Source organism: Octodon degus, unplaced genomic scaffold, assembly GCF_000260255.1.
Source record: "Octodon degus isolate 3935 unplaced genomic scaffold, OctDeg1.0 scaffold00052, whole genome shotgun sequence".
NCBI lineage: Eukaryota > Metazoa > Chordata > Mammalia > Rodentia > Octodontidae > Octodon > Octodon degus.
In genome coordinates, this window is record NW_004524628.1 from 3,678,460 (window position 1) to 3,700,212 (window position 21,753).

The following is a 21,753-nucleotide window of genomic DNA, read 5'->3' on the forward strand; positions in this document are numbered from 1 at the left end:
CCATGGGGAAAGAGGGTGTCTGGTCATCTTAACACACCAAGGGACAGGTAGGAGGGCAAGAGTCCATTTGACCACAGACTTTATTGTTATGTATGACTTCAGCTCTGGGCCGAGACCTAGCTACACACAAACTGTCGGATGAACTGTTCCAGCTTGTGCTGACTGTCCTGGCTGGCAAACGCAGGGGACAGGGTGAGCTGGGGGCCCGCGGGGCTGGGTGTCTGCTGCAGCACCTGGCGGTGACACAGACATGAGGCCTGTGCTCTAGGCTGGGCCTGCCCTGGAACCTCTGGCCCCTCGGTTCTGAGTGCAAATGCTACAGCTCATGTCTCAAGCCACCCTGGTGCTCCTGGGACAGGGAAGTCAGTGGGTAAGAACTATCCATCCACCAGCATACCAGCTCCCAAGCAGACCCATCTAGATGTCATCAGGGCCACCTCCAAAGCATGGGGACAGGAGCAGGGGACAGAAAGATATCAGTGCTGGCCCCTCTCACCCCCAGGTCTCTGAAGGTCCAGACAGCGCTGAGGGCGAGGTTTGGGTCTGCATACTCTGGAGAGAGAGAAGCAAAAGCTCAGGGCAGGATAAGGAGCCCCTGGGCACAGCTTTTCTTGAACCAGGCTTGGGCCCCACTGTGACTCTCCTTCCTGGGGTCAGGCCACCACTGCCCAGCAGGGGGCAGCAGCCACTACAAACCCTTCCACCCCTAGGAGCCCCAGGCTGGCAGCTTGGGGCTCACCGAACAGCCCTTCTTCCTGTGCGCTGGTCTGAAGGAACCCCAGCAGCTGTTCCACATAGCCTGACTCTGTGGGAGAGAAGAGTTAGACCAGGCCCAAAGCAGAGCCCTGGGCACTATGGGGGAGGCAGGCTCACCAGTATCGGGCAACCGTCCCCAGCGGAGGAAGGCTGCAGCCTGGGCAAAAGCCTTGAGCAGGGGCCTGAGCAGGCGACACAAGAAGATGAAGAAGTCAGGGCAGCGTGACTGCTCACCAAGCTGGGGGAAAGGCCAGGATGAAGATGGTGCCCCACTGCATCCCTCCCACTGGCCCCTGCCCACAGCTCCTAACACACCCTGAAGCACCGGCCCTGTGCCTCCTCAAAGTCATCACTGTCACTGTCACTGAAGTCTCCACTCAGCTTCCACAGCAGCTTTGCACTCAAACGCTGTCGCCCTGTATCACACGCTGGCCGAGAGCCTGGGGTCTGGGGGCCATGGGAGCCATTGGTTCCTGGCAAGTTGGTCAGGGATCTGCCCTTCAGCCCTTGGACTAGGTGCATGCGGGTATACCAGGAAAGCAGATCTGAGGAGCCAGGAAGGACGCTAGAGCCAGACCAGACCACGGCATGTGCAGTGTGGGAGGACGTGAGCACCCACCCGCAGGGCTGCAGCTCTACACAGGTGATGTGGATAGAAGGTGTGGCAGGACCCTCCCAGGCATGCATGTCCCATCCTAATGAGGGCAAGGACCTGGAGCAGGTGTGGTGAAGCCAGGGCAGCACACAGCACAGGAAGCATGGGATGGCCACCCACTTACCTCCTCAGCAACCAGGAGACCACACTGGATGAGCCGGTCCAGCACTTCCTGACAGTAGCAGTAGGAAGACTGGCAGGGCTAGGAAAAGAGGCGCCTGTGTAACCTTAGGAGGGCAGGGCAGGGCAGAGGCAGAGCTCCTGGGGCTCAGCAGCAGGGGCAGGGTAGGGTTCCTCTGAATGGGGTAGGGCTGAAGAGGGGCAGGTGGGGTGGAGGAGGTGGTCTCATGGATGGGATAAAGGGGGGCAGGCTTCCAGGAATGGGCTGTGGGCTGAGGCAGGATCTCGAGAGGCAGGGGCAGGCCTGACCTGCAACAGCAGCAGATCCCTGGGCAGCAGGTGCAGCAGCAGCAGGACCTGGTGGTACAGTTCTCTCTGGCTCAACAGCTCCACACCGTGCAGCTCCCAGGGCCCCTCGGGTGGCACCCTGCCTGCCAACAGCCCCCGCACAGCACATGCTGGTGGAGAAGGGCCCAGCCATGAAGACAGATGCACCCCTCTCCTTGCATACCTCCACCCAGGCATGAACCTGGGACACTCACCACCCACTGCCTCGCTCAAGAAGATGGGCAGCAGCTCGGCACTCAGGTGCGCCAGGTGCACAAGGCCTCGCCCAGGCCGTGGCACCACCAGCAGGTCACCCTGATGGACCCGCAGCAGAACCACGTGGGCCCGCAGCAGGCTCAGCGTGTGCTGCACCAGGCTCCGCAACTGTCCTGAGAAGCCCACATCAAAGCCCCGCAGCAACATCTCCTCCGTCAGCCAGGAGAAGTCCCCCAACAGCTGTGACAGGGCCACACCCTAGGGGCAGAGCAGGGCTGAATGGGCGGCAGCAGCACTGTACCCCGGTCCCACCACATAGTGCCCTATCTTCCTACCTTCCGGTGTTTGGTCAGCAGCAATGTCGCCATGATGGCTGTGCTCATCACTGCTGAGCTTGCAACACTGGCTGGGATCAGAGAGGCCTAGTTAGGGTCCTGACCCAGAAGACCAGGATGCCATTCTCAACCAAGTCTCTCCCTGCCACACCCCCTGCAGTCTCCAGCCCATGGGGGACAGGAAAGGCCCTCAGCAGATAGCTCTGAAGGGGCCCTCTTGGAGCAGGCACTGAACCTGGGCTTGGCTCCTCTTTCCCCACTAACAGCTGGGGTAAAAGAGAGCTGGGGAGCCCTAAGTGGGCTGGGGACTGGAGCAGGTGGCTACAGCTGGGTCCATGCCTTACATACAGCTCATCCTTGGCTGCTCCCTGACTGCCCTCCTCCCCAGAGCAGGGGAGGACTCCAGTGTAGCATTGAGGGGAGGAGGGGCAGGCATACACACCCCCAGACGGACCCACAGACAGTGACCCATGCAGAGCAGGGTTACTTGGGATGCCCCTAAAGCTTGGCATGCTGCCCTCACCATTCAGGATGTGGCGACTGAGCCTCCTGACCAGGAGCTGGTCCTCCTCCCCGAGGGCCAGAAGCAGCCTAGTGACTGGGGTCCACTCCTGCTCCTTCTCAGTGTCTGGGACAATGGCACTGAGATAGATGTACAGATCAAAGGATAAAGGGATCAATCTACAGCCATGGGGATGTCCCCCAAACTGGGCAAGTTGAGTCCCTGCACTGTTCTGGCTGACACAATTGTGTGGGGAGTGGACTGGGTAGGGGGCACAAGGGATGACCGCCTGCCCTACCAATGGCCCAGAATGACGGGCTGTAGCAAGTGCTCCAAGGTCTGCCTGTCGCCCCAGCAGCTTCTGGCATTGGTGGTGTACTCCTGCCCAGAATAAGAACCTCAGTGGCTGCCCCTGGTCCACGGCCCACCCAAGGCAGCTGAGGTGAGCCCCCAGGCCCTCCAGCTGGCCCCATACCTGCAGGGAGAAGGGCTGAGCCAGCTGCACTCGGACACAGGCCTTGTGGCTGCAGCCCCAGCCACTGCACAGTCTCCGCAGGACAGCGAGAGCACCCGTCCAAAGCCCCATGGGCACTGAGGCCTGTGGGGAGGGAAATTGAGTCCTCAGCCTTGCAGGGGCGTTCAGGCCCCAGGCCACCTGCTCCAGCCCACTGCTCCCCGCCTGCTCAGCTCTATCCCGGGCCCAACCACACACAGGACCACTGAGTTGTTTTCTCATCCACCAAACAGAAGCAAGTCCTCCCTAGTGGGTACTTTTAAAGATGAAGTGAGAGGCCAATGGTAGGACCTTGCCAGTACCATGGAATAGTGAAGGAGAACTCCTTGGCACGTACTCCACCCCCACCCCTGGGGAGCATTCAGCCACAGGATAGACTGGGGCCTCCTGCTGGGAGTTGGTATCCATTCACATGGGGTTCCCAGGGCAGAGAGGTCTCACCTGGTGCATGTCATATGGTGCATCTGGAACCAGGTCATAGGCGATGGCCACTGGCACCAGTGTAACATCTGGGACTATACCTGCCTGCACCGCCTGCACCACCAGCCCTAGCCAGGCCTGGCCCAGGGCTGACAGCCGGGGCCCTGGGGCCCCAGGAGCTTCCTCCAGGAAGATGAGCAGGGGCTGCCCACTGAGCAGCAGCTGCTCCACGGCCTGGGGCAGAGGGGTGAGTGTCAAGGCCCGAGCAGAAACTGACCCCTGTGGCCCAGCCTGGTCCCCACATGGCCATGGCGACACTTACAGCACGGACCACCCCCCTTGCGAAGACCTCTTCGGGGCTATCCAGGAAGAGGTTGGCCTCTGTAGGCAGGAAAAGCCCCCCAAGACTCCTCAGCAGAGCTCTGTTGGTCAAAGGGCAGAGTGGTAAGAGGGGCTCTGGGGGCAGCAGGGCCTGTGTGGGAGCAGTGCCCAGGAAAGGGGCCGTGGGGGCCTGCTACTAGCACCCCACACACCCCTACCCCAGCCTGGGACTCCTCTATGTTCAGGCTCTTACCTGAGGGCAGGGGTGCAGGCGTGGGTATCCCACACCACGCGGAGCACGCCCAGGCCCTGGGAGAGCAGCACGAAGGGCAGCAGGATCCCGTCCAGGAGCGACTTGTGAGTAGAGAGGAGGACGAGCGGCAAGCCCTGCTCCGAGAGAGCCAGAGGCAAGTGCCAACCTGTCCCCACTCTGTCCCCAGCCTGTCCCCAGCCTGTGACCTGGACACGCTTGAGAGCCCCTCCTCTGAGCCGTTTCCCAAAAGGAGCAGTTCCAACAACTTTTAAGGTAATGACGCACTAACAGATGCTGCTGAGACCATGATGAAAAGACGTTAGAGGAAGCCCCACGGGAGCAGGACCGTGAGAAGGAGGGGAAGGTCGCCCAGAGCAGAGGATTTTTCCCACTGGCCGATGGGGCCAGTCTGGACTTGCAGGCCTGGCCTCGCCTCAGCTCCTGCCCTGCCGCCCAGGGTGGCTGCTTACCGCCTCGGCAGCCTTGTGCACCATCTTCATCTGGCCTTTGTGGAGCTGCACATTCAGGAAGAGGCAGTTCAGGAACCGCAGCAGCACCCAGCTGAACAGCCTGGGAAATGACACCAACCAAGCTGTCGGCTTTGTGTGTGACCCCATCTGATGGCTTCCATTTCTCCGTGAGTCCAATGGGCCAGCCACAGACAGTAGTAAGTCTGAGAAGAAACAGTCTAGATGGGAGCCTTGGACAGTGCCTGTGCCATGGGACCTGTGCTGATTAAGCAACTGTCCTCCCCAGTGGCTTCTTCAGCCTGTCTGCCTGCCTGGGTACCCAGAGACCAGCTCAGGGTTGTGCCAATGACTTGCTCTGAGGGCATTAGGAATGTAAACCTGGAATCTAAGCTAGGCCAAAAGTAAAGAAAGATGGGAGGGGCTGGTGGCTTGGGTAAGGGGGTCAGGTCAACAAAATGAAGAGCAGCTCAAGGTCACCAAGCTGATGTTCTGCCCTTGCCCATCAGCCACTCAGCCCTTGAGCCTGACAGAACCCTGAGCCCTCTCTCTCTTGGGACCTCCTCCCTGGAGTTACCATCAGCCGTCCACTAAAGCTCTGTCATGTGTTCCTGACCCCTGCTGTCTTCAGAACCCCAGACCCATAGACTCAGCTGAAGCTTGGTCAGGCAATGGAAGTTGTCAAGTCTGTGCCACCATTCCTGGGCCACGCTCATTTCTCCCATGCCTGGACCCCTCTGTGCACAGAGCAGGTACTAGGTCAGGAGCAAGGCTCCCCTATGATTTCTTCCTTTACTCTTGCCATCACCAGGCCCATGACCCAACCCACTGAGAGTCACGTGACCTCTTCTGCCTCTCAACCCACTTCATCCAGCCTCTACCATCCACAACACACTTCTGGATGCTCTTCTGGTTTCTACTCTGTACCCCCAGTCACTCATTGACCCTCACAGCAGGTTTTTGCTACTCTTAGTTATTCAGCCCATACTTCCTGTATGGCCCTGTAGGATCTCACCCCCTCTGCCTCTCAAGCTCATCCCTAGGGACTCTCACCTGCCAGCTTCCTGCCACACTGGCTTCTTTCTGCACAGGGCCATGCCTCACGTCTCCCTCCCACAAGACTTTCATTCCTGTGTCCCATGGCTGGCTCCTCTTCCTCTCTGGCACTAGAGGACCTGTCTCTTCTGCCTCCCTCTGGGTTCCCTCAGGCTCACCCTGCCCGTCTTCTCTCAGCTGTCTCTTTGCTCCTTTCTCCCTGAACAGTGCCCTATGCCCACCAGCCACACCGACCTGTATGGAGGAAACTCCATCGAGCCCCCTAGAGGGACCCAGCCCTCACCCAAGCCCAGCCACTACTCTCCAGAGGGCAGAGCCCCCACCCCAACCCCTGGATAGATGGCCCTGGGCACAGTTACCTGAGCAGGAAGGGGCGGGGTGGGGCCTGGATGTGGCCCAGGATGCGCCTCACCTCCTCCTTCAGCAGGGCAGGCGGCTGGCCCTCCCCAGCACCTCCCGGGGCTCTCCCTGACAGCAGGCTCTGTACCCTTTGGGGGTCAGGAACAGGGGCTGCACTGAGGAGGCCGCAGGGCTCATGTCACTCACACACACACATACACACACACACACTCACACACTCACATGTACATGTGTTCTCTGAAGTCTATACCCACCCCACTGTGGGAGCTCTCGGGGAACCCTGCCACCCCTCCCACCACCGCTCCTGCCCCAAGCCTTTGCCACCCTCTAAGGAGTCCCCAAGGGTGGCTGGACCTCCATCCTTCTCCTCACCCAGTGCTTTCCATGATCTTTTGCAGGGGATCCTGGCAGGGGGGGATGCGCTGCTCCAGAGACCACAGGAAACAGCAGAGCCTACGAACTAGCCAGCCCCGAAACCTGAGTGGGGTGGTGAGGGGTGGTTCAGAGTGGTCTCCTCTCATCAGGAGGGGTCAGCTGTAGGGCCATATCCCAGAACACCTGAGCTTGGTTTATCACAGCAGAGGGGATGGCTGGCCTCAGCTCCAGTCAGCTTCACAGAATGGGGATCTCTCTCCCCACAATAGAGAGATCCAGACACCTCTCTCCTCCCTTCTTTTCCCAGCACAGAAAGAAAGCGGCACCTCAGACAGGGCCCCAGAGGCCAGCATCCCAAAGGCTCTGCCCTCCCACCCAGGCAGCTGCTACCTGGTGTTCTCCTCCTTCACCAGGATCACATTGCAGAAGCCCAGGTCCATCAGGCTCCTGTGGAAGAAGGACTCCTGCCCAGGGGCAAGGACAGTATGTCTTGAGGCGCCTCCACATGCCAAGGAAGGTCCCTGCCCTGCCCACTGGCCTTTCAAGTCTACTAGGAGAAAAACTCCTATAGCAGTTATGTCCCAAAGGCACCTGCCCCAGACTGTGAGGCTGGCTCAGGAAAAAGGTTTCCGTGCTCACAATGGTACACCGCAGGCTGCCCAGGATCACCCTCCCGGCCTGACCTCCACTGCAGTCCCACCCCTCAGCACTGGTGCCTGCCAAGGACACACAGGGATCTCAAAGCAAGTGCACTGAACACAGGCACCAGCCCTCTGGGCACACCTGTTCCCCCAGGGTCCCTCTGCACCTCTTCAGCCAATTCCCCAGGCAACCAACAGCGCCCCCAGCACCAGTGCATGTCCACTCCCATCAAAGACAAAAGCTGCAGCCTAGCCCAGGCAAGGAAAGTGAAAGGAAGAGGATGGGGGCGGGCCCTCATCACTTACCCAGCTTTTAGGGGTGCAGGTCTGGCAGCAGCGACCCACAAAGGGGCGATACTTGCCCAGAAATGGGGTGACAGCCTCCAGCTTCATACTAAAACCTGAGGACCACAGGCTAGCCTGGAAGAGGGCCACAGGAAGTGTAAGGATTTGAGGTCCTTGGCAGAGGAAGAAGGGTACCAAGGGTGAGGGACACAGGAGAAGTAGGAGGTAGGAGGGCAGAGGGCATTCTGGGAATGGGCACCACTACCTCTGGGCCATTGTGGCTGCTGCTCTGCTGGGTTTGGGATCTCGATTCCAACATGGTGTCAGTTTAAGTCCCTCAGATCTGGCACCTCTCTCTTCCCGCAGGAACCTGGCCTTGGGAAAAGTGAAAGGATAGGGCCATTTGAAGTCTGAACCCTAACCTAGGAGCTCTTGGAAGGAACCCTAGCCACACCCCCAGGACAGACAGACAACACTCAGGATAGCAAAAGTGACGAAGACATAGGAAGCCAGGAGGTGGCTCAGCTCAAAGCCCCAATGAGCCAGCTGTCCTCAAGAGGCCTTTCAGTGTCTCAGGCCAGGGGCTTCCAGACACCAACAGGAGAGGGACTGGCTGTCCTACCAGCAATACCCACCCTGCCATCTCCAGCACAGACTGGGGCTGTAGTGGACACTCAGAACTTTACCCTGCAAAGGAAAGCATGAGGCTGGACTGCAGAACAGCTGGAGGCTACCAGAGAGCAGCAGGAGGTCACCAGGTCCTGCTCAACTGCTCTTCCCCTCCCTGCAAGATTGCCATTCACCTATCCATCCTTATAGGAACTGGGGGTCTTTACAGCTAGAGGGCAGAGCAGAGAAATGCCACACACACCTGGTCACATGGAATGCTCATCCAGTTTGGGACAGAATAAGACTTTTCTCCACCGTCACATGGCATTCTCCACAAATGGTACCACTGGCATCGCCTGCCCACTATGACAGTCCCCATGACTAGCAAATATCTAACTTTTATGAAATGGCACCAAATCTCTTCTGGCCCAGGTAAACAGACCCTAGAATCCTTTCTCCCCTGACGTCCTTCTTATCCCTGACAGGTGATCTAATTGCTTACATTTTCCTCACTCTACCTTCTCTGTTCCTGCCAACCCCAGACTCTATAGGAAGCCTCACACCAAGGTTCAGCTTTTGCCTCCCCACAGCATCCAAAGGCATCCTAAGAGCCAGTGCACATCTCTGTGTACCTGGCCACCCACAGGCACAGAAGAGGGGGGTAGGAGGAGTGAGATGACTGTGACTTCCTCTCCAAGAGTCAGGCTCGCCCTTTTGCTGCCCAATTAGTTCAGTTCACAATCACAAAGTCAGGCACGTGGTGCACCTGTAATCCCAGAATTCGGAAGGCTGAGCCAAGAGGACCACTGCAAGTTCAAGGCTAATACACAATTGGTTCACAGCCAGCCTTAAGTACATGGTGAGACACTGTCTCAGAAAACAAAAGGGAGCCGGGGAGATAGCTCAGTAGAATAAGCGCTTGCCTGGCAAATGCAAGGGCCTGAGTTCAATTCCTGGTTCCGCCAAAAAAAAAAAAAAAAAAAAGCAAACAAATACAGAGCCATGGAGTAATAGGATCATGATTCCCGCATGATCATCGTTTTTAAAATGTTCTCAGAGACATCAGCACTGGAAAGTTCCAAACTAAGGCTGCCTCCTCTACCAGGATGTCTGTCCCTGTCTCCAGCTCAGACCACTCCCATTCCCAAACCCTACCCACTAATCTGTGCCAGCCCTAAGAGGGCAGACTAAAATACAGGGTAGGGGGTGACTGTCCAACATCAATGAAGGTGACTACTGAGCTCTCCCAGTTCAGGCAGTTGTGGGACATACCTAGTGCCTCAGTCCCCACTCTAGCTCCTGCCTAGGTGTCCCCTTCTGCTGGGACACCTACCACAGAGGTTACAAACTGCCATCCCAAGGTACGCGGTACATGTACGTACTTTTGACTATATCATGTGCTAAAATCATGTGAATTAAGCCCAACATTTAAAAAGTGGAGGGTTTGTTACATAATAATCAGGAGTGCCAACTGCTTTTGTAGAAGTAATGTGAGATTTGGAGTCTTCGTGCCTACACCCCACAAGGCATAGCTGGGGACGCCAGGAGGCCACTGCCCCTTTTGTTCGAAGCTGCCTACAAATGAGTCCTTGTCTCACCTCAGGGAACCCAGGTCTTGTGGATGACTTCAGGGGCCCCTGTCTGGCCTGCAGGCCTGTCCCTTTACAGTGAGCCCTGCTGTTCGCGCCTGGCCCCTGTGACCTCTGAGCTTGAATCCTCAATCCAAGGATGAAAACGAAGGCAATGGCATCCACAGTGCCCACGCCAACAGAGGACTTGTCCTTTAAAGCTCAGCTGGAGCCTCCCGATCCAGACCCTGGGGACGCCTGACCCAAGGCAAAGGGAGGAAAGGCGACCCCTGGGGGGCAGGGTCCAAGTCACTCCTTCACGCCCTCCCCTCCCCCCCCCACTCCACCCCCATCTGAAGTTACGCTACCAGGCAGGACTCCCCAGTGCTCTCCCCACAACGGGAGCCCTGAGGCCTCATCCACGCGAAGGGCCTGTGAGGCGGGCACTCCATTCAGGGCAGACGAAAGGCTTCTGAGCCCAGTTTCTGGCTAGGGACGCTTCCCAAAGGTCCCAGGGCCTGGTCCAATGCGGCCTTACCTGGGAACGGCTCCAGCAGATTAAAACTCACACCTACCTTAGACTCCCGCCCAAGCAGCAGTCGTGGAGAGCTAACCGGAAGACTGTGGCTGGTGCCCTCAGTGCGTAGGCAGGAAACACCCATGAGAGCCAATGGAGACGCGCGCTGGGCCCGAAGCCCCGCCCCCGCGTAGCGCCGACCCTCGGCCTGGGCACGCTGCGTGCGTGACTCGACTCTGCGCAGGCTCCCTCGGACCTGCACCTTCGCGGCGGTTACTGCACGTGGGGCCGGGCTTGCCCAGTCAGAACTGCCTTGCGGGCCACGTAGGGACCTCTGAAGACTTCTGTGAGACCAGGGTAAGAGGGCAAGGATGCATTTGTAGCCAGATTCTAACAAAAGAAATTCTCGACCAGCAGTGGTGGGGCATGCCTGTAATTCTAGCAATGTGGGAAGCTGAAACAGGAAGATCCTAAATGTGATTTAGCAAGACCCAGTGTAAACATTTGAAAAGGGGCTTGGAGATGTAGCAGAATATCAGGGCCTTGAGAAAGACAGGAAAGCAGAGCCAGAGCCAGTTTTTCAGTCATGAAAAACGAGGCAGGCCTCACTGGCGCCCTTTTCTTCCTTAATTAGAACTCCAGAGCCCATTTGGGAATGGCAGCAGCCAGGTGCCTGGTGTCAGCTGGGCCTGTGGCCACTGTGTTCTTTGCCGGGTTATTTGATTAATATCCGACTCCTGTGTCTGCCCCGAGCTTGGTGTGAACGAAGACCTTACAGGTTCATTCATCTTTTAACTGTGTTCCCAGCACCCAGCAGGAGACCAGCGGGCAGAGGCCTGCAGTGTGGAATAAATAAAGGAGAGGATGAGGGCGCTTTGTTCCCGCGCTGCTGCCCGCTCCTCCGCAGGCCACCTGACATGCCAGAGCGTTGCATGGTTTGGGGACATTGTGACACCACGGAAGCAAAGACATATATGTGAGCCTGCTGGCCTCAGACGACAGAAGCCAGTGCACAACCCTCTCCCTGTTGACTCAACACCCTCGAGGTGACTCCCTACCTTTCCCCCAGGTTGCTGCCATCTCTCTCCTTTTCTGTGCCCCTTTGTGTCTGCCCATGCTGTTTCTGTCCACTCGCACGTGTCCAGCTTTGTGATGTCCTGCTAGTATTGCACAACCCATTTTGTGCCCTCTCCTACCTTTTTGTACCAGGGAGCACAGGCCCAAAGACAACTTGAGATTTTGAAGCTGAAAAGCAAAGCAGTCTTCTGTTTCATGTTGCCTGTTCCCGCCATCCATTCTAGGAATACCCTCTGGGTGAGCAGTTGAGTTTCAGCCACTGACAGGTCCCCTCCTCTTGAGGAGCTCTGAGCCTGAAACTGAAACGCTGCAGGCTGGAATGTCCCATGGTTGTGACATACCAGGCAGGGCATCATCTGACAGAGTTCTGTCCTCTTGGGCTTTTTTGGAAGAAATATGTTTGGTGGTGGTCATGATGGTTTCCTTAAAAAGAATCCCTACCACTAGGGATATAACTCAGTGGCATAAGAGCGTGCCTGGCAAGTGAAAGGTCTTGAGTTTGATTTCTGATACCAAATAAATAAAAAGAAGCCTTGCCTTAAATCTACACCTGGGTTGGGGTACTGAGTATTGAATATGCTCTTTTCAGGCAGTCTGCATAATGACTGTGAGCCACGTGGCCCTGGGAAGAACAGAAACACATCTGGGCTCAGCTCTGCCCAACCTGGGCCAGACCTGCGAGGTGGGGGGGGGAGGCCTTGTTGACAAAATTTCAATTCTAAGAGATTTTGAGAAAAGGCAATTTACGACCTAAAAGAATATCTTGAGACCTGGTGACCCACACTCAGTACAGCGAGCAGAGCACTGGACCCGGGTTTTTTTCCTAATGAGATTCTTCCTTTCCACTGATTGCAACCCAAATACACTTACAGCAGAAGATACTGGGTTGGCTCCCTTAACCAGAAGCTATGCAGGCCAGCTTGGGGCATAGCAAGGCAGATGTTCAGACAGTACTGTTGGTCCTTAGATTCTCTTTCAGGTGTCTGTACAAGACTAAAAATAGGCCAGAAATTACATCCACCCTCTTAGCCACCTCACAGATAGAAATGTCTGCCCCTCAGCATCCAATTGCAAACCCCAGAGAAGACTCTGATTGGTCCTACAAGATCATCTGCTACCCTGTGGGTCAGTCACAGTGTCTAGGAGATGTGTGTGGAGCCATCTTGGCTGGGCCAACATTTCGACCCCCTCTCTTGCGTCCTGTATTCTGGTCTAGTAGGAGGCCTGGAGGGCTTGGGTCTCACAGAACAGAGACACCAGCTGGCAGAATGTGTTCCCTATGGTGTCTGGGGTGACTTTCCCAACTCTAGGCTGGGACTAATCTGCGCACTGCTCCCTCCCAGGACACAGCAGAGAAGATGCAGTGCTGTGGTCCCTTGATAAATGTATGTCAAGTAGAGTGACTTCCTTCTCAGTGGACCTCACTTGTCCACTTCTTTTAAAGGGGGTAGACATCTGGCTGCTTGCTTCTCGAGTCAAGCATGGCTTATTCTGTGCAGGGAGTGGATGGGTGTGGAAGTGGTCACACAACCATGTGAATGGACTTACACTTACTGTAGTCTGACCATGGTTAAGAAGTTCAATGTTGTGTAAGTTCCACCTCGACCCACCATCAGCAACAGATCACCTCACACACACAAGGTGGCAGGATTCTCAGCTGAACCCTGCTGGCAATCTCTTATGTAATTAATCCCTGCCCCTTGGGGTGGGGGCAGGACCTGGAACTTGGTTCCCACCAAAGAGGGTGGCACAGGCTGAGGCCAGGCTCTGGGGCAAGGCTGAAGGAACCTGCTGATGTAGCTAAAAGCCCCAATCAGTTGCATTTAAGTGAATCAAAAGGAGAACATCCCAGATTGGCCCATGCTAATCAGATGAGTCTGTTATAAAAGGATATCACACATTTGAGAGAGAGAAGAGTGGAGAGAGTGATTCACTGGGCATGGTGGCACACCTATAATTCCAGCTACTATAGAAGCTAAAGCTGGAGAATTGCAAATTGAAGGCCAACCTGAGCTATTTACCAAGACCCCGTCTCAAAGTAATGTTTTACAAGGCCTCTAGATGTAGCTCACTGGTAGGGCACTTAGGTAGCATGCACGACCCACTGGTTTTAATCCTCAGTATTAAGGAAAAAAAGAGTCACCTTACGTCCTTCTGCTCCTTAGAATGATTCTTGCCAGTGCTCTGCACCTCCCAGAAGCAGAAGGCTCCCTAATGGCTCGCCAGGAAGGTAGCACCTAGTCAGCAACCTGGTTGCAGCCCAAGCACGTGACCCGGCTAAGCTGTGCCCAGCTCCTGGCCCTCAGCAAGTGGGAGCATGTTGGTAAGCCAGCGAATGTGCAGTAGCCTGTTACACAGCTATAGAGGGAATGCAGTCTACTGGCCAGGCCAAGCGGAGCCAAGGGAGGCGAGCACTGGTGTTGAGTAGCGATGGTGTAGCATAGACAGGAGAGGCCTCTGTGGAGGGAGCTCAGGCCAGGTGTGCATTTCCAGTGCTGGTGCAGACAACACTGACATATATGTCCATCAATCGTCCACACCGGGTGGCTCCTTGCAGGGTTTTTGTGTGGTTGTTTGGCAGGTGGAGCTTGTCCAAGGCAACCTAAGTATTCATTTCTAGGGAAAGAAAGCCAAAAAGGGACCAGCTTCCACATTGGGAACTGGGCAGCATTGAGGAGATACTGAATGTACACATGACATGAAAAAGACCTTAAAACAATCCTGAGGCTAAAACGTAGGAAACAACCAGGGGACCCAGACATACAGTTTGCAGAAATTAAACACACACAGCCAATGCCAAGCCCAGCATGGTAGCACACGTCTGTAATCCCAGCTACTTGCTAGGCAAGTGCTCTGCCGGTTTCCTCACCAGCACCCCAGCTTTGAAAAAACCTCCAGTTCCTCAGAGGTTCAGGGGTGGGTTTCAGACACAAGTAGGTCAAGCTGAGATCCTACCTGTGGAAGTCCTGTGTACTTCGAGATCTGCCCTCCTCCTTGGAGGTCTCATTCCAGGCTGACTGCCTTGAGGGGTCAATTGAGGGTAAGGATTTCTCTAGAACAGAGTAGAGACATGGGCACCTTTTCATTGAAGTCCCCCCCCCCACAACACCCTGAGACCTGTTCCAGAGAAAGCTGTACCGAGATGGCTGAGACAGGGCCTCCTAAGCACCTGTGACAGCTAGCAGGTCCCTGCAGGGAACCAGGGGATGCAACAGCAGAAGCTAAGTAGCCGGAAGGCCCTGTGCTGGGGCCTGCAGCCTGGAGGGTGGACCTGAGGTCCGTCTGCCTGGGTCAGGTGTGACAACCCCAGGGAGAGATGGGATCAACAGCATCCATGGGCCTGGGAATGTCATGACAGGCTCTGCAATTAGCAGACTCCACTGGCAGCTCCTGCCAGGTGGCCTCTGGGCAGAGGAGATGGTCAAGCCCCTGAGCATTTCCTCCTCCGAGTGTGCCTGACACAGTGTCCCTTTCCTAGGGAGCAGCATGACTCTAGAGTTCAGAGCAGTGGAGCTGGAGGTTTTGTTTTTCCAGTGCTGGGGAGCGAAGCCAGTGTTTTAAACACTAATGACCATGGGGAGGGCCCGGTGGGACTCCAGGTCACTGTGAGGGAGAGTTCAGGAGCAAATCTATGTAATCAGGCAGCAGAGAAACACACTGGCTGTATTCATCCTGCCTCAGGAGAGCGCGGGCGACGCCAGGCTGCGCCCCACACAAAGCCCTGTAGCCCGCCCGGGCCTGCGGGCCTCCAGCTCCTAACCACCACCCTGTGCCCACCCGCTCCGCCACCCACCCCGCCCAGGGCACTGGTAGGCGGTTGCACCTTTGTCTCAGAGCCGGGGCCAACGCAGGGCTGGGCTCTGCTGTGTGGGGTGCTAGCTCTGAGGGCTGCTGCTCTCCTCCTTGAGGCCCCATCAGCCTCCCGAAGCCACGCCCCCCGCCCCCTGGGTATTGAGCACAGTCCTGGTCGCTCCAAGGCTGTGGTTATGTAAGGAGCCGCCAGCCCCAAGGCTGAGATGAGGCACGTCTGTTGCCTTCCCTCTGCTGCCTGGGGCCCAGGGTCCCTGCTCCGGGAGCCTAGCAGAAATGGGGCCAGAATAGGGCAGAAATGTGTTAGAAATAGCTGCACTGAAAGAGATGTAAACGGGAGGTGGGCCTCCTGTGTACAACAGCTAAGAGGTAGAATGGCCCCAGGCCAAGATAAACCTTCCCTCCTTTAAGTTGCCTGTGTTGATAGTCTGTCCCAGTGATAAGCAGGGACAGATACACAAGGCAGTAAGAAGGAAGGGGGACCTCTTGCCAGGATCCTTCTACAGAAGATGTTTCTCTATGTGGAAAGCTCTTGCCCTCCTTCTCTCCATCCTTTTCCCTTCTTTCCAGTTTTGTTCATTGTTAAGTTACAGTATGACCTGCACCAAATAAATAAATAAATAAATAAATGTTACAATATGATGTTTGGAGCTATGGCAGCAATTTTGTCAACGACGAGGGAAACACCAAAGAACTTCCAGGCTTATCAGCCCCATGATTTGATTTCACTGGGGGGAGCTGGGGACTGGGGACTAAAAATGTGAATAAAGTAAATGGTTCAATCAAGCCCAAATTAATGGAGCTGTGAAATATACCTGGACACAGAACTTAGTTTCTTCATCGATAGAGCTGTTAAATACAGGTCATCCTATGCATTTGTCACATTAGGATTAGAGGTGTTTTCTGTTTAGAAATAACTCCAAGAGCAGTTCTCATGTTTTCCTTTCACGCTGAAAAGTCAGGCAGGTGCAGGACTGGGGAGAGTGGCTTATTCCTTTATTTTGGACACAAGGTCTTGTGATATTACCCAAGCTGACTTCAGACTCTCAGCGATCCACCTGCCTGGGCCTCTGCAGTGCTGGGATTACAGGCGTGCCACCACGCCTGGCCAGCTGCCTTTGATTTATGGTCATAGGACATCATTTTGGTTGTCTACAGGGAAACTAAGGCATGTGGGGATTTGTGTCTCAGGTCAATGTGCAAAAGTAGAGCTGGCCTTCAGGAAAGACTGGAGCCTTCAGAGCCCGCTGCCCCCCAGGCCTCTACCCACAGCAGCCTGCACCTTCTTGTCCTCTCTATCATCTGAGTTCCCATAGACTATAGCCTGCTTGCACCTCTGAAGTCCTATTTCAAGTTCCTACATGAGGGGATCTCACGTTCCAGCTCATTCTGTGTCTCTTCACCTGTGAATTCAGCCATCGAGTTAGAGCAGGGCCTCACCAAAACTGACCAGCCCTCCTGAATACCACTCTGGGCAGGGAGAGGCTGAGGCAGGACAGGCCCTGAGACCCAGGGGCAGATGAGTGTTCGTTTGAGGACCCAAGGGGAGGGGCTACTGGCTGAGAACAGACTTCAGGTGATCAAATACTACTTTACTACTATAGACCCACTATGTCAAATTTTCCTTTTGTAAATAGCAAAAAAAAAAAAAACCAACTCAAATAGCTTGGCTAATACAGGGAATTTGTGGATTTACCTAACTGCAAAGTCAGAACCAGAGAGGGACTCAGGTATGGTTTGACCCAGAAGTTCAAGAAGATGTGACTGCTCTGCAATATTTTCTCTGCAAAGCAGTTTGGTTTCTGTTCTCTGTGAGTCAGTCATTGCTGTCCCCTGCAGGACCCTTTCCTTTCAGCCCGGCTTCCCTCTGTGGCGACAGTGGTGGCAGCTGTCTGAGCTTGTATGTGAGCTTCACCACAGCCCTACCAAAAGCCCTTTCATTTCAGAACGTCCTAGACGTGCTCTGACTGGCCTGACTTTTGTCACTTTCCGTCTCCTGAACAAATCAGTTTGCAGCTCAGCTGCAACCAGAAGGTAGAAGAGTGGCCCAAGGATATGCGTATCCTGAGCCCTGAACCTGGATGTGCAGGAGGGAACAAAGGTTGCTAGCCGGACTTTGCTTTGAGCAGAGAGCCTTGGGGTGCCAAGCTCACAAGGGACAGCCTACAGAATTTGCTCCCCATAACTCAGCCCACTGGGCGCAGCTCTCCAGCCTGTGTGCTTAGTCCCTTTCCCATCCGTCACCCCATTCCTCCCTTTTGGGGTTCGAATGCTCATTCTGTGCCTTTGTATGGTTTTCTTTTCAAGTACTGGGGCCTGCAGCTAAGAGTTTGCCTTACATCTCAGAGGAGATTTAGGACTTCGATTTCTCCAGCAATGCTGAAACTGTTAGGAATTCAGCAAGTCTTAGAGACAGACTAAAGGCATTTTGCATAAAGTGCTATGTACCTGAGTCTGCCGGAGGCAGGGGCACAGTGCTCTGGTTTGCACCTATGCCCCCCAATGCCTCATGTGTACATGGGTGGGATTTGGGGGAGGGGACTGTGTCAGTAGGCAGTGATGTGCGTCAGTCCACCCAGGACCCATCACAGCTGAATGTGATGTTGAGAAGTGAAGACTGATTGGAGGAGGAGGGTGACTGGGGCGTGGCCTGAGAGTTCATTTCCCTCCCTCCTCCTCCTTGATTTCTCTCTGCCGTGTCGCAAGCAGTTCTCCTCTGCCAGGCCCCTCTGCCATGCTACCTTGCCTTGGAGCCCCATGCTGACCATGGGGCAAAATAAACCTCCCCTCCTTGGACCTGTGGGTGGTGGGTGTCTCAGAGACAAGAAAGTAAGATACAGCACCTCGGATTTTCTGACCCTGTTTGAAGCACTCATTAGCCACAGCCCTAGTCCCTACACTAAGCTGTAAGGGTGGCAGCAGGTGACACTAGGCAGAAAAGAGATTCATTCGTGACAGAGACAAGAACAGCCTCCAACCCCTGCTGATGTGTGAGAATTGAGTTCTTTCCTAATCAGGAATGCTGTGTGGACGGGAGGCCACTCCTGCCTGTGCTGGTGCATCTAAAAGCCCAGAGCTGTGGGCTGAGCCACGGGGCCCCCCAGTCAAAGGCACTGCTGGCTCTGTGGCAGAGGTGACACCTCAGTGGGCTGAAGGGGGAACGACTCTTGATGGGATATGCACAGGAAGTCCCACGATGTGCTGCCTGGAGCACATCCCTTGACAGAACCAGGCGACTCAGGGCAGGGAGCAGACCGCAGAGCGGGTGAGAAGGCTTCGTTTTTGGAAAGCAAACAGAAGTGGGTGTTGGGCGTTGGGCATGGAGCCTCAGAACCTCCAGGAGGAATGAGATCAGCCATGGGAAAAACTGGGCTTGATCTCAGAGCCCAAACAGGAACAGCAGGGCACAGCTAACAAAGGGCGAAGAGGCAGCTGTTTCTGCAGCCTCGACCCTGGTCCTCTTCCATGAGGATATGGGCGGACTCAGAAGCAGTTTTGCGAGGGAGTGGAGCAGAGGAGGAGACCGTGAGAGGAGCTTTGCCAACAGCCCCACCAACGCTCCTGTGGAAATGTGATCCCGCAGGGGGCGTATCAGTCAGCTGTTCCTCAGAGTGATAGGAAAACAGCATGAAGGAAGAGAGCTTTATCTGGACTCACAGTTTCAGGGGATTCGATCAATGGTTGGCTGGCCCAAGGCAGAAACACGGGAGCCAAGAAGCAGGAGGGGAGCAAGAGAGTGAGAGAGAAGGGGACTGGGGGCAGGATGGCCTTCTCAGAGGCATAGCCCCAAGTGACCCATGTCTTCCCACAAGGCCTCACCAGACCTTGCCCATCCCCACGTGGGCTCAACCTTGGATGTTTCAGCCTTCACCTAGCCCTGATGAGGGCTCATCAAATGTCCCCAGCCTCTGACCCGGGCCCAGGGTAACATTTCTGCTATTCATTTGATGAATGGATTGTTTGGGGAGGGCTGTGGGGTCCAGGAGCCAAGAATATCTTTCAGCCTTTTCTGTGTCATCTCACCTAACCTCTCTACCTTTCTTCATTTAAAGCTGGATCATCCAGTCATCCAGCCTGCTTTGTGGATGAAGATTAGTCTCTGGGAGTCTCTGTGTCACAGGACAGGCTGGGCTATGCTGCTGTCACAGGTAGCTCTGCAATCTCAGGACCATGATGACCTCCCTCTCCCCTCGCGCACATCCCAGGCAGGCAGCAACAGCTGCTCCATGCAGGTCCCTGAGCTTCAGGTTGGTGATCCTCAGGGAGAGAGTGGCCCTTGTACAAACTCCTAGCAGGCCCTTGCAAACTGCTAGGTGTTGGGCACATAGCTTGCCAGCTGAGCCTGCCCAGCTGGAAAGGGGAAGGCATGATCTGACTCAGGAAGCTCTAACGTCAAAGTCCTTCCTCCCACCCCTTCAGCACGCAGCATTGCCCCCTGTACACACCACTGTGACAACTGGTGACGCAGGTGACATGCAGATTCCAGAGGGTCAGCACCATGGCCCCAGATCTCATGAACAAAGGACAGTAGGGTTACACTGCCAGCCCTCCAGCCTGCGCACTCTGTCCTTGCTGAGTCTCATGACCACCACTTGTGTTCAGGGTCCAAAGATTCAGGCCCAAAGATTCCTTCTCCTTCTGGGGCCTCCGGAGCCTGTACTCCCTGCCCTCTTCCTGGCCCAGCCTGGCAGGCAGCAGCCTGGCTCACAGCCCATTAATCTGTTAATTATCTGCTACGAGTACCAAAGCCTGTTAATTGCAAACTCAGTCCCCTCCTTTAACTGCCTCCTGCCTCATGTCTTGGCTTCCTGCACACTGTAGCCTGCAGGCCCCGGGGGCCCTGGATTCTCTTCCCCAGCCCTGCCTCCTTCCTGGTCCGTCTGCCGAGCTGGTGAAAGCAGCTGCTCAAGTGTGACATCAGGATGGCGAAAGTCAGTGTGTCACCCCCAACCCACACTGGGGCCTCCCCCATCTGTCCCAGTGTATGGGACAGGAAGGTGTTGAGAGCAGTTTGCATACCCTGGAATCAATGGGGTAGCACTGGGCCAGAGAAGGGGAGCAGATTTCCCCACAGAAGACCAGATTTCTTGTCCCCCCTCCTTTTATATTTTTCTGAGATAGGGTCTTACTGTGTAATTCAGGCTAGTCCTAAATTCTCTAAGTAGCCGAGGCTGGCCTTGAACTAGGGGAAATCCTATTGCCTCAGCCTCCCAAGTACAGGGATTACAGGTGTGTACCACCATGCCCAGCTAGGCAAGCAGATTTTTACTGAAAAAAAAGCCAGGAATTGATGTTGGGGCCACTGGCCACACAGGGCTGTTAGCTTTGCCAGGAGCCCCAGAGGCTCTGCCCAAGTCCTGAGTCAGCCCTGCCTGGGGGACCTCCTGACCTCAGCCCTCAGTGTCAGGGTACACTGAGAGTTCCAGTGGCCCCTGCTGCCCTCACGGCTTCTGCCCTGGTGTCTCTCGTGGCTAGCCAGGTACAGCTAGAACTGGGCAGTGTATACAGTCTGATGTATGAGCAGAGCTCTAGGAGCTGCGTTCCCAGCCGGCCGCCCTCTGGAGGCTGAGTGTCACTCGCACTGTGCTCTCGCCTTGAACTTGAGACCCTCCTGCCTCAGCCCAGTGCCAGGATTCGTGCCACCACACCTGGGCCTAGCCAATTTTTAAAAGCCTAATTCAATGCTCATTACTGTCATGTGTTTGTGCTGCTATCGAAAAATATCTTGTGGTAGGTAACTGATAACAGGACAGGTCACTCACGGTTCTGGGGTTCAGAAGTCCAAGATCAAGATCCTAGCAGAGCAGGGATCTGGGAGGACTTGCACCTTCCAGTTGTGACCTCTGCTGGGAGCAAGGAGCCAGCTGCCTCCTCGGGCTCCAAGAGGTCACACTGCTTAGCACCACCACTGGGGGTGAGATTGTCACCTATGAATTATGGGGGACAGGAATATTCAAACAACCACACCCACCCATTACTAAGAGTAGTTGCTTTCGGACAGTGGGGTGGGGAGTGGGAGAAGGGACGACCTATTTCTATCTTTACCAGGAAAGGGAGAGACTGACTCTTAGCCTCCAGTGTCCCAGGGACCTCGGAAAAAGCCCTTAACTGCCCTTAGCCTCAGCTGTCTCTCCTTTAAAATAAAGGCTGACTCCAGTCTCTTGCCTCTGCATCAGGCCTCCTGGCTGAGAACACCACCAGCCAGCCCAGGGCAGCACAGTAAGGGGGTGTGCTTCATAGAACCACAGGGGAGGGGCGCTTCTGGGCTTGAACTCAGGACCGCTGCACTGCGCCACAACCCCAGACCTTTTCTATAGACAGGGTCTCGCTAATTCACCAAATTGCTCCACTGGGGCTCATGCCTGTGATCCTCCTCCCCAGCTTCCCAGCCTCCTGGGATTATCCTCTGCCCAACACAAGGGATTTTTAAGTGTCTGGATCTTCAACAGAAAACAGCAGGGGTGGGGGGGCCGGAGAGATGGCTCAGTGGAATAAATGCTTCCCTGGCAAGCACAAGGGCCTGAGTTCGATCCCCGGTTCCGCAAAAAAAAAAAAAAGAAAGAAAGAAA

The 21,753-nt window shown here is 55.4% G+C and overlaps 1 protein-coding gene across 4 annotated transcripts; it reads right to left on the minus strand.

Moving 5' to 3' along the window:
• Positions 1 to 84: 84 nt before the first annotated feature.
• Positions 85 to 21,053, minus strand: Gpat2 (glycerol-3-phosphate acyltransferase 2, mitochondrial). 4 transcript variants are annotated; one of them, XM_012515183.2, is made up of 22 exons: positions 20,947 to 21,053; positions 7,869 to 7,978; positions 7,625 to 7,738; positions 7,068 to 7,141; positions 6,675 to 6,779; positions 6,302 to 6,430; positions 4,890 to 4,989; positions 4,420 to 4,553; positions 4,168 to 4,267; positions 3,867 to 4,079; positions 3,387 to 3,509; positions 3,210 to 3,292; positions 2,933 to 3,051; positions 2,410 to 2,480; positions 2,074 to 2,332; positions 1,841 to 1,989; positions 1,536 to 1,613; positions 1,072 to 1,203; positions 874 to 994; positions 740 to 805; positions 497 to 552; positions 85 to 233 (listed from the first exon to the last, which is right to left on the minus strand). In XM_012515183.2, exons 2-22 carry the CDS (start codon positions 7,920 to 7,922, stop codon positions 117 to 119), a joined length of 2,397 nt encoding a protein of 798 aa, XP_012370637.1. In that variant the 5' UTR covers positions 7,923 to 7,978; positions 20,947 to 21,053; the 3' UTR covers positions 85 to 116. The 4 variants fall into 4 exon arrangements, 3 of the variants coding, with proteins under 3 accessions (XP_012370637.1, XP_023573270.1, XP_023573271.1); XM_023717502.1 differs by lacking the exon at positions 20,947 to 21,053 and adding an exon at positions 10,356 to 10,404; XR_002821491.1 differs by lacking the exon at positions 85 to 233 and having other exon boundaries at positions 531 to 552; positions 874 to 938.
• Between the last annotated feature and the right edge of the window lie 700 nt (positions 21,054 to 21,753).

What these genes read in the sequence shown, in the direction of transcription:
- Gpat2 (XM_012515183.2), bottom strand. Translation starts at nt 7,922, where the DNA reads ATGTTGGAATCGAGATCCCAAACCCAGCAGAGCAGCAGCCACAATGGC. An exon ending in GCCTGCACCCCTGCCCTCAG is followed by an intron (nt 4,268 to 4,419) that starts GTAAGAGCCTGA and finishes TTTGACCAACAG; the next exon opens with AGCTCTGCTGAGGAGTCTTG. An exon ending in CTCAGCCCTTCTCCCTGCAG is followed by an intron (nt 3,293 to 3,386) that starts GTATGGGGCCAG and finishes TATTCTGGGCAG; the next exon opens with GAGTACACCACCAATGCCAG.